Source organism: Lampris incognitus, chromosome 2 (genome assembly GCF_029633865.1).
Source record: "Lampris incognitus isolate fLamInc1 chromosome 2, fLamInc1.hap2, whole genome shotgun sequence".
Lineage (NCBI taxonomy): Eukaryota > Metazoa > Chordata > Actinopteri > Lampriformes > Lampridae > Lampris > Lampris incognitus.
Window position 1 is genome coordinate 95756367 of NC_079212.1, and position 12518 is coordinate 95768884.

The window sequence follows — 12518 nt, forward strand, 5'->3', positions numbered from 1 at the left end:
GAATGTCAGCATGTTTTAGAATGGAAATTTTCACCTTAGGTTTCTAGGCCTGCAACAGGGATATAGTTGGAAAGGAGGACTCCAGGGCAACTGATTTGTACTGTAACTTGTCACGAAAAAAAAAAATCCCAGATTTTTATGATATTCACTCTGGGTAAAATCTGTGCTATGTCTGAAGTTGGTGATTAGCGGCAGTTTTTGAAAGCTGGACATATTTGATTCTAATTCATTACAGACATTTAGCTCCTAGCCTTTTTTTTCTTTTCTTTTTACAAAGCAACAAGTGTGCTAGCCGCAGCAATGCATCTGTCACTATCACCATATAGTGCTGCGATCTCTGCCTTGGACAAAGACAGAAATAATGACAGAAAATATGGGTCCAGTTGTAGCAGATCTAATATTTGATCAAAAGACATATCTCGAGATCTCTCCCATAGAAACGCTATAGAAGTACCTAACATTACACTGAGAAGCAGCAGTCCGAGGTCAAGGACACAAGCATGGTCACCAATGAGCATGGCCATAACAAGTAATTATATTTGGAGGTAAGATAAACCTGGCTTATTATTTACCTTTTAGGAAAGTAAAAATGTAGTTACCACATACTAGCTAGCTAGCAAACATCAGTTGACAACACAGAACCAAGCTTGCTAACAGTCTTATTAGCCAGCTTACATCAGCTAGCATGGCCTCTGAATACCTTGGCCTATGATGATTAGCGACAAGATTATTGCAGGAAAACAAACTCAACTGGAGAGAAAAACCAGGGTCATGTAATTCGAACCATGGGCAGAGGATGGTTGTCTTATAAAATATAGATTCTGAAGGTAATGTTACAGAAAAAAAAACCCAAGTGTAATACCACAGAGCACGTAATGTTAAGCGAGAGAATGTCACACCATACATACATAAAGACTACACGTGGACTGTGTTGTGTTATTCATGTAAATTCACTTAAAACCCCAAAAATGTATTGATTAATAATAATCTTTCTAATGGTTCATGGTAAATATGGGCATGGTAGTAACTAGTACTGTGGTCTTTTTTTAAGTATTCTACTAAGTGACTAATGAATTACGCCAAGCTTTAACTTCAGAATGTTGTTTTTCTAGTGACAGACACATTGAAAGTAGCTAAGTAGAAAATTGTTTGTGTAGAAAAAAGCTCATGGCAGGCTCTTGATGGCAGAAGAAGTATTAGTGTGACAACCCCCCCTCTCCCGATATTTTGCTTTAGATATATATTTTTTTTCATTGTACATTTGAATCCTTCATACTAATATTTTTTTGGGGGGAAATTTATTTGTGCTATTTCCCTCTTTTTAGGGAAATCCACTTGCTGAATCAAAACGTAGATGACATGCTCATGGAATAAATGGATGAACTGATGGAGAGGATAGAGTCCGGGACTCCCATCGCTTCAAAAATTTCCCTTGAGCTGTCGGTATGTATGAGGCTTGCCCTTACTTTGACTCTGTAAGGGTACTGAAAATCTGGTGGGATGTCTGATGAGTCACATATCCAACAAGGTAGCTCTTCTATGTTGTTCCATCCTCTTCGCCAGTGTTTGTATGGTTTCCTTGATGTACAAGTCATGGCAATCCTCCTGGCTCTTAACAGCACACACTATATTGCTCTGTTTGTGCCTGGGGACCTGGTTTTTGGGGTGGACCAATTTCCGACGCAGTGTTTTGGAGTTTGAAAGAAACCAAGACACGGTGTTTGGAAAATATGCGTCAACTGTTCTGACACTCCCGCAACATACCGAATCACCACTGGTTTACACTTAGACAGCTGTTGTCTTTCTCCTCTCTTCGATCAGCCAGTACACTGGGTGTCTTTCTGGCTTTGGCAAATGCCCAGTTAGGATAACCACACTTACCCAGGGGCCTGCTTAATGTGGGATTTATCCCCTTGGCTGCTGTGATGGTGGGAACATTGTCAGCTTGGTGGTACAACTTCCTGATGGCTCCTAGTTTGTTCTCCAGTGGATGATGAGAGTCAAACCTTAAGTGCTGATCAGTATGTGTTGGTTTACAGTAAACATCAGCAATCAAATGTCCTCCCTCCTCAATTGCAATTTCAGTCTAAGAAGCCTAACCTGTCATTTTTCATATCCCCCCTGGTGAACTTGATGTGGCTGTCCACAGAGTTAATGTGGTCAGTGAAATGTGGTACATCCTGAGATTTAATTTGAACCCAGGCGTCATCCACATGTCTGAACCAATGGCTAGGTGGTGTCCCTGGACATGACATCAGAACCCTCTTTTCCACTTCCTTCAAATACAAGTTGGCCACTATAGGTGAAACTGTGGAACCCATAACACACCCATGTTTCTGCCTATAGTACTGCCCCCTGTATGTGAAGTACATGGACTGAAGACAGCTTCAGGAGCAGACACACTTAGTCAATGTTAAGGGTGGTTCTATTGCTAAGGGTGGGGTCATCTTGTAATTTCATATGGGCTATCTCCACTGTTTCATCAACAGGAACACATGTGAAGAGAGACGTAACACCATAAGTGACCATTGTTTCATCCCTCTCCATAATGATGTCCCTCACTTTATCCACAACATTATGGCAAGTGTTGTATCCCCCCCATGTATCTGATTGTTTTTCACTTTATTTTTATAGGTTGTCATTTAAAAAAAAACAACAAAAAAACAAGTGGGAAACATTCTGAGACGATTTATCTTGGATTCGTTTTTTTACATCACAAAAACCATTTTAACCATTTAGTCATTTTAACAAGGGTGTGTAGACTATTTATATCCAGTGCATATACATATATGGCAGAGCAGCTTCAGTGGCCACTCCAGCCAACTGACAATTGTGTTCTCCTGTCAAATATCCCCTTTATTAGTGTAAAGAACAGGGATATATAGAGCCAGGACAACAAAATTTTTCAAGCATTTTGCTTCCTGAAAAAAAAAATTGAGATTATGGTAGACAATGTCAAGCTGAACACAAAAATAATTTCAGATTTGCTGTATCATGTAGGAATTTGGAGAAGCATTAAAATAACTTTCATTTAATTTAACAGGTTTAATCGCATAATTAGATGACGAGGCATTTGGCTACCTTAAGAGAGTTGTAGTTACTCCCACCGTTTACCCGCGCTTCACTGAATTTCTTCACTTTGACATTCAGAACACTGGGCAGAAATCACATCGCGTCAATACTCGCCGCAGGCCTTGGCGATGCTTTGTTTTAATTGAACAGATTCCTCTGGCCTGCACCAGTTCTAAGTTAGCTGCTAGGCGGCAGCTGAGGTGATCCGCTGGGGGGGGGATGGGGGGGGATAATCCCGTGAGGAGCGGAGGCCCTCTCGGCGACCCCGTGACCCCAGTTGGGATAAGCAGCTTGGATAATGAATGAATTAATAATCGCATAATGATGCTGACACATTGCGTTAGTTCAACTGAGCTTAAAATGTTTTGGAGCTGATTTTCTTTTGTACTCAGCATCTGGTGCCTCTCGTGTCAAGTGTCCAACAATAATTGGCCAGCACTGATGGATTCCAGTTGCCCTGATACCTCTTTTCCATGGTTGCAGTGTCCTGGCGAAACCTTTCACCGTGTTCGTCACTGAGTGCACCAAGATCAGCAGGGAAGAAGTCCAAGTGTGAATGCAGAAAATGAATTTTCAATGACATGTTACACTTCATGGTTTTGTGTGCTTTAAGCATGTTGTCAAGCAGCTCAGTGTAGTTTGGTGCTCTGTAGTTGCCAAGAAAATTCTCAACAACATCCTTAAATGCCTTCCATGCTGTTTTCTCTGGCCCCACTAGCAGATCTTTTAACTCCCTGTCACTGATGACAGGGAGTGATTTGTTGGACCGACAAAAATGCCTTCCTTAATCTTGGCAACAGTTATTCTTGGAAACCTCTGTCTCAAATAGCGAAATCCATCACCTTCTTTGTTCACTTTTCTGCCCTGGAACGAAATGCTTACGGAGTGGCCAGTTCTTTTTAATGCAATGTGACTGTTTAGCATGGCTGTCCCATTCACAAAGGAAACAACAGTACTTTGTACATCCGAGCTGCATTCCTAGTAGCGGTGCCAATACTTTTAGATCACCACAGATGTTCCAGTCGTAATTGTTGTACTGTATGTGTTTCAACAACAGTTCCATGTTATTGTAGGTTTCTTTCATGTGTACTGAATAGCCACAGGGTACTGAAGGGTGGACATTGCCATTGTGTAACAGGACAGCTTTCAGGCTTAACTTTGACAAATCAATAAAAAGACGCTATTGTTGTGGGTCATGCACACAACCCAAAGCCATGAACAATCCATCAATGTCAGTGCAGAAACAAGGTTTGTCAACCTGCGTAAAGAAGTTTGTCAAATGTTCTTGATGGTTCCAGAAGATAGACATTTTTAAACCTGGTGACAGCAAACCCCATCCTTGCAATCTTGAACGAAGTAGTTCTGCTTTAGCTTTTGACAAATCTAAGTCCCTGACCAGGTCATTTAATTCTGGCTGTGTTATCAGATAAGGATAACCAGGCATAAAAGGTTCAAATGAAGACAAACTTAGACGCAGACATGGACAAAGACACTGCATGGTTGATACTGGGTGAGGCCGCCGCAAACGTGAATTCGCCCTGCCATCTTCCCACATCTGTACTGGGTGAGGCCACTGCAAACATGAATTTGCGCCGCCATCTTCCCACACCGGAAGCAGAAAAAGTCATTTAATTCTGACTGTGTTATCAGATGAGGATGACTAGGCATAAAGGGTACAACATCTGGATCATTGTTGTTTTCCCACATCTTGTTCATGCTTTGTGGCATCTTCATCTGCCTTATCTAGTCTCCATGTCTCTGTTGGCTTCTGTACTGGCAAACTGTCATCATGTGTCACTGGTCTCATGGCTGAAGGTAGATTGGGGTATTCAATAGTTTTCTTATTTTTAGTGGAGAAGCCAGATAAAATATTGGTCAGACAAAAGCAGCAGTCTGTCACGCGATCCTTGTTCTTGCCATATCATTGGGACTGCAAATGGCATTGACTTCCGAGTACCTCTGGGCCAAGCTCTCAGGTTGACTGCACATGTTGCACAAAAAATGTGAGGAGCCCAGGGTTTCTCTTGGTCACCAATTTCACATCCGAAGTCGAGCTCATAGGCTTTCTTAATAAGTGCAGTCATGGTGTGTCTTTGAGCCTTACGCGTATACTCGCCACAGATAACAGAATATATTGCTGCTGTTGCAACATTGACGGAACAGTCCTGCTGTATTAAATCTTCTTGAAGATAATAAAGCCTATTGTTAAGTATACTCACTATGCTATTTCCTGAAGAACATGTGCATCAACATGCATCCAAACAGCACCTGTAAATGTGGGCAGTTTTTATAGCCTGTCTGCCAGCATCTAACCTGTGATAAGAGCATTTTAAGGTGATTTTTGTGATCAGCGGCCCAAAATCCACAAAATCCACCCAAAGGTGTTCAGGAAGCAAAATCTTTGTCGTCCAGTGTAATCCACTCATTAATTCGTTGTGGTCCAGTTTCTAGAGTTTTCTCAGTTTTTTATTATTTATTTATTTATTTTTCGCTGTCAGCACAAGACAGATATTGTATTACTTACTTGGTTCCCCTTTTTGGCTGCACTGGTGTTATAGCCTTCTAACCCTAACTGTACTTAACCCATTCACTCCAAGGGGAGTCGAATTCCATGGGGGAGTTGGAACATTTTATGGCCCTACGAATGCGAATGTCTCTGACTGTGACTGACTGACTGGCTGACTGATCATGTTTTGTTACTGACTGAGTGATCATGTTTTAGAGTTACTGACTGAGTGATCATGTTTTAGAATGACTGACTGAGTGGTCATGTTTTAGAGTGACTGATTGAGTGATCTTCTTTTAGAGTTACTGACTGAGTGATCATGTTTGACGTGATTGGGCCGCTGGATCAGGTGCCCAACATTGTCACTGAAGTTGCACGATTGTTCAGCTGAGCCTTGAGAGGCATGAGGTAGAGTGCACAGTTAAATCACTTAAAATAACAGCCACTCTGACGAAACACCCAATAACGAATTCCCAAAAGGATTGCAAAGCTTTTGGGGCTGTTAAACCTGCACAAATACCACAAAAAGAAACTGTGATTATCAAAGCACCCGCAAAGGGTGAAATGCACCCCTAACTGTGCCGCTAAGCAACTCATGTCTCGGTGCACTGTTGCTATTTGCATGTATTTTAGAATTTTTGAATTGGACCTTGAGATGGGGCAGATAGCGGTGGCTAGTGATGCGCAATTCATGGTACCAATAGAGGCTACACTCCATTCTTGGTGAATTCGCCTGTCCATACCGAGTGATTCTTAGATAAACAAGAGGCATCTGCAGATAGAAACAGGTGAAAGAGGAGGGGGAGTTAACAGATAATTATAGAATAGTTATACTTACAATTAAATTTAGTTCTCTTTCAAATCCCACATCCCAAGATAAGAGGAGAAAGTATTGTTCTTACAACTGCATTTATAACTTAAAAAACATTTTTTTATTTACTCTAACATAGCTTAACCATGCTACACTTTAACAGATATTACTGGGACCACTACAGAAAATTGCAGATGAACATTTAATATCCAGACAGTACCACTGACACCCCTCTAACAAATTGGTCACAATTTCTAACATTGACCCTACATGGTCCAGCCATATACTAGATTTTACTTAGTCTTGTTTTATTAACATTTTGAAACATTCCCCTTCCCTGATAGGGGAAGCCCTCATGTCTTCTGTCTCATTTTCACTTGCTATAGCAGGGTGTACACAGTAGATAAAGATTATTCATTATTCTATATCTATGGTCAGACCTTTTTTTTTTTTTACCAATCTAAGTCATAAAGTCATGCTATCAGACATGACTTGCTTTCTGTTATCTCGGTTGGGTTTTATTATTGTTAGGTCATGTGTTCCTTGTGAGGGGGCAGGGATAAGTATTCGTTTCTAACATTGGTAGTCTGTCTAAATACTGTCTTAGCAAATTACACTGGTCCAATTAAAATGGTTTAGTCTACACAAGGCACTGGCTTGCAACCTCCTTGCATTTTTCTGGTGAGTCGGCAAATCATTCCTTTGGCAGAGCTGGCACTCAACATTTTCAGGGTCATCTCGGCAAATTTTAAAACAATCCAGGGCACTTGTTCCTTGGACATTTTGTTAGTTGTCTCACAGTCATGTGTGAACCCAGCCTCACTCTTCACTTGTGTATTTTCAGAGGCCTCCTTTACATCTGGCATTAACACACATCTTGTACTCATGTCAGCTCTACTAAATTGTCATATGACTGACAGCGAATGAAGGAACAAACAGTCATGAAAAAAAGAGTTGTTGCTAATGTTGTTAAATGGTGCCAGTTGTTGGTAAAATATTTCCGTCTCACACAGTCTCAAAATGTTGCCCACTTTTTGTGGACTTCCATAAAGGCTCTTATTTTCAGTCACATGAGCCATGATCCAGGCCGTCATGATATGGGACAAACGTGGCTTGTGCATCTCATTAGAAGAAGGTAAAACGTCTATGGGAAAATGCAGGGCAGACCATGTCCTTAACCATGTAAAACTGGGTGTAGCACTGGTGATATGGCCAACATTATTGCCTTTAGGAAGCTATTTGTGAAAACCCAAAGATAAAGCCAACTATTACACATAACTGAAGTGACTGAGCTTGAGAGTGGCCATTATAATAAGTTTACCTTATTTCTCAAGCACTTATACATGCTCAACTTTCAAAATGTGAGCCAGCAAAATTCAAAACACCATTTATTACAAAATATGAATAGAAAAGATTGACGCACAAGGCTCTATTTTTATGCCTGTGCCAGACACAGGTGCAAACTGGCAATTTCTTTGGGTACAAAGTGAAAAATTTCCCATTTGTTTGGTAATTTTGTGGCTTAAGATGAAATCGCTTGCGCTGGGATGGATGGGATAGTACAGCCAGGAATGTGTCGATAAAAATCTGCTGGTGCAGTGCAATTTTGGTATCTATTTTAACGTACAACTTGTGCCACGTGCCTGCTAAGACCATGTGGAAGCTTAAGCACTGGCGCTGTTGCTATTCTTGCGATTTTAGAAGGCAAGGACTCACATGACAGATGAAGATATCGCTCAACTTTAATAATTTATGCTTTGGTAAAGGTCTCTGCTGTCTGTAAAGTAACAAAAGATGCCAAGCAACTGTCTGTTTAATCTTCAATCTGCTTTCTCCCCACCATGTATACAAATCATAGCTATGGTTAAAAGCAAAATGGTACCGTAAATATATCCATAGCAAGATTGGCATTCTTGCAGTTAAGGTCAGTTCTGTATAGGACTACAACATCTTTTTAAATAATTTGTTTGGTATTTTACCACTTTATTCTTTTTTGGATAGCGATAATAGAGAGAGAGAGGGTGAGCGAAAGAGACAGGAAAGGCAGGGGGAAAGAAAGGGGATGACATGCAGCAAAGGGCCCAGGCCACTGCGGTAAGGACTCAGCCTTAGTATATAGTACATGCTCTACCAGGTGAGCCACGAGGGCACCCCAGAACTACAACTTTAATACAAAAGCATGTTGTGTTATTGAATTTTTTAGAGCATTGCATTTTGCACAAGATGCTTTTTCAATTGGTCTCAGATATCTCTCTCTCTCTCTCTCTCTCTCTCTCTCTCTCTCTCTCTCTCTCTCTCTCTCTCTCTCTCTCTCTCTCTCTCTGCCATTGCCATGCATCAAGGAACAGCATGTTCACTGTGTGTCTATATCTGGAAAAAATTGTTTTTCTTTTTCCTGGGTCAGGCTCAGTGAAACTCTTACCCCCTCCCCAATTTTGCAGGTCTTCAAGAAGAGAGTGATGTTTGGGTCAGAAAGCCCTCAGCCCTGATGACTTCACTTACCTGAAAAGGGTGGTTATCAACTTCAACAAGTGACGAAACTGCAAAGAGGACAAGGCAGGCTTCAGTTTTGCGTCACTGAAATGACAGGCAACATGACTGATGACGATTCTCGTGCCATGTGAGAGGGTCCTTGACACTAATCGGAAGAAGGCAGTGGAGCCCCTCCACTCACCACCAAGTCAACGCTGTTATTTTGTGGCTGTCAAATGTTTGTTAAATTGTACTTGTAAAGATGGTATCAAAAACTGAATATTTCAAATGCAAATATAACTGTATACTGTTTATTACCAGTGTGCGCACATATCTCATGTTGAGGAACTTGTTGACAGCCTTTTTCACTGTAAAATCTCAGCCATGGATTTCACTCATCCAAACAACCTCCGTTTGGTCGATTCATGCCAATGCTAATGATCTTTGATTATATTGCTACATTTCCTATATAGCCATTTCACATACAATTTGGTCTACATAAAGTCCTAGAAAAATCCACAGAAAAGTTGTTTAACCATCATTACATTTAGTCAAGCAAAATAATTCATTCTGATTATTATTTTACAAGTACACTGTAAACAAATCTGTGATATAACAGCTTTTTTCCCTTTTTATTTTACAGATTTTTCCTGTATTTCAGAGATACGTGGAAATGTTAATAGAATTACAGAAGTAGACCGTGAACCTACGTGTCTAATGTAAAATAACATTTTTGTAAAAAAAAAATTATGAATTTCTGTTATTTTACAGAATTTTATTGGTGCCCCAGCTGCCGGAATATTTCCGTTTTTTAAGGTTATTTTTTACAATGTAGGCTACCAAACAGCCAACTCACAACAACCTGTTTCTCTGGCCTGAATATGAAAACTCAATGGTTGTGTGGAGCCTTTAATAAAACACAACACGACCTGATGTAAAAGCAAAATAACAAATCTTTAATTTTGTTCTTGCCCATATTTCTATGTCTCACATACCCTGGTTCACCGGCCTGAATATGTCATCTCTATGATTGTGTGGGACATTGAATAATAAAAATAAAAGTAAAAGATCTTTGATAATGTAGTTTACATGTCCCATACAGCCTAACCCTCTGGCATGCAATCGGCTGGGCATAAAACCCTAAAAATTACAAATAAACTTTGCAGTCAAGCAAAACTCACATGCAGCATATTTCACATACCTAAATATGGCGCATCTATGTTGACATGCTCTTTGCCACATAGATCGGCCTATTTCCGGACACCTGACATCTTTTCTTTGATGCAAGTTCATCAATTCTGAGCTGTAGCCACTTTCAGAATGGAGGCAAGATGTTTGTCTCTGAGGCGGGATTTGTGAGAGGATTTGTTGATCTTCATCACACAGAACCTTTATAAGTGCCCCTGAACATGCCCAGGATATGGGCAGCCTGAAGGCGGAGCTGTGGCATCGTGTTTGCTCTCAGTGGTGAGCACATTTGCTGCTGACTGACAGGCCGGAAAGTGAACATAATTTCCCTGATGCATTTGGTTCTCCCACAAACGCAGTTTTGTTCGAAAGGCTTTGACTTCGTCATGCATATCCGTGACTGGCTGCTTGCATACTTGCAGTTTGTTTGGTTTGGCGCGCGCATGGAGCACGTGTACAGACCACAGCTACAGCTAGGCGGTTCAAAACTTATTGGGAACCTAAATTGATATGTGGCCCTTGTCACCATTTGCAAGGGACCTGATTTGGCCCGAGGTCCTTGGTTTGACACGTGCTATCGTGCAATAGACATTATTACTGTATTACACATAGGTGAGAATCCTAAACCATATCAGCCATATCTTTCAGTAGCACTTTCTTGAGATTCTTTGGGGTTTTGCGCTGCTATTTCATCTATAGAACTATAATCTTTTTACCTGTCGAGTCTTGCTTTACCACCAATGATTTTCGCAGTGACTGGTGTCGTTTTAATTAAATAACACTTTAATACACCGTAAAACCAGATACATTATGTTAACTTAAAACTTCTGTTGAAACTGATTATCTGATTCTTTTCAAGTAATGAATCATAAATTTATTGAGTATGTTTCACTTAAATAGTGTGGCAGATCACTTAAAATAGCTACTCTGTGTGTACTCAGTTTCAGCAAATGTTATTTTTTCAATTATATTTTTCATATTGTTGTTAACGTCGTCAATGTAACTCACATGTCACATCAACTGTCAACAACACAATATCATTCATCCACATCATGGCAAATATAACATTGTCTGTAATTCTTATAACATTGTTATAAACACAATACAACATTGGATAATCATAGCAATAAAATGTAGTACTAATAACCCACACCACCAATGGACTTTGTAGCCCCGTCCCAATACACAACCTCATCCCCCATTAATAAATTCACTTTTGCCTCCCCCCCTACACTTTCTTTTTAACAGTTTACAAGTCTAACTAGCATTCCTATTTCATATGTGATAAGTTTGATTTAGAAGAAATTTCTGACATATGTTTGGTAGAAATAGTCAATATTCAAGTAGAGAATGATCCCTGTCAGGATTCTTGCATTTTAACACTTCATCATCCTTACGTGACAGGTCCTCTTAATATCAATAAAGATATGTCTTTAGGTATGACATTGGCAGTGACTTGATATATATTATCCACATATAATCCACAGGTGCCTTCCTGGTTCCCTATGTCTTGTTTCTTCTCTTCTGTGGAATTCCAATGTTCCTCCTGGAGACTGCCATGGGGCAGTACGCTTCTCAGGGATGTATCACCTGTTGGAGGCACTTCTGCCCCCTTTTTGAAGGTCAGTTTCATGGTAAATAGTTAAATTGCTTAGCCACTGGGCAAGTAGATATGATCATTTTTCACCAATTACATTTCTACACATTCCTAAGAAAACGTTAGGGCATTTCACGAGCTAGACTCTCGTTAACTAACACTGTTTTTTCTCAAAATGAGAGTAGACATGAAAATACAGTCTGCCTTAAAAGTGTTGCTTATAGCTCTATTGAGTCACAAGCTCGAGACAAAGCCAAAATAAAAAAATTTTACACTCCTTTAAGGAAAAACAAAAATTCAATTGAAACTGTGCTTTGAGCTTCTGCAACTCAATTTCAGTAATAGGTTAAATCCCTTCAGGTACAACTGCAAAGGGGTACCTTTCTGGGGAGGCTATGATAATACATATTCAAAATTGCTCAAGAGTTACAGCCATTTTGTTTTAAATGGTAAATTGACTTCATTTATATATAGCGCTTTTCTAGTCTACCGACCACTCAAAGCCACCACGCAAGACGCCAACCAGCTCATCAGGAGCAGTTAGGAGTTCAGTGTTTTGCTCAAGGACACTTCGACACGCTCTCTGGCGGAGCTGGGGATCGAACCAGCAACCTTTCGATTACTAGACGACCCACTTTATCTCCTGAGCCATGCCTTGTTTTGGATGCATCCTTTTTGTCGCCTTGCACAGCCGGGTTAAATGTCAACAACCCAGTTTCGTTCGCTACAAGAGGTTTATCTGGAAAGGATCCATGAAGAATCGGCTGATCCCAGCAGCTGCACGTTGAACAAGTGATTGAACTATGGGGAGGGTGACGATGATCGACGATCAGTGAAACCACTGTATTTGGGAAACAAATACAGTGTTCACT

The 12518-nt window shown here is 40.4% G+C and overlaps 1 protein-coding gene across 1 annotated transcript in view; it reads left to right on the top strand.

The window, feature by feature from the left end:
* Window positions 1-12518, top strand: part of LOC130107437 (sodium- and chloride-dependent GABA transporter 2-like) — a 121723-nt gene that overhangs the window by 30218 nt on the left and 78987 nt on the right. Inside the window, exon 4 of the mRNA XM_056274048.1 lies at window positions 11537-11671. Coding sequence (XP_056130023.1) covers window positions 11537-11671 — 135 coding nt within the window. The remainder of the gene's footprint in view (window positions 1-11536; window positions 11672-12518) is intronic.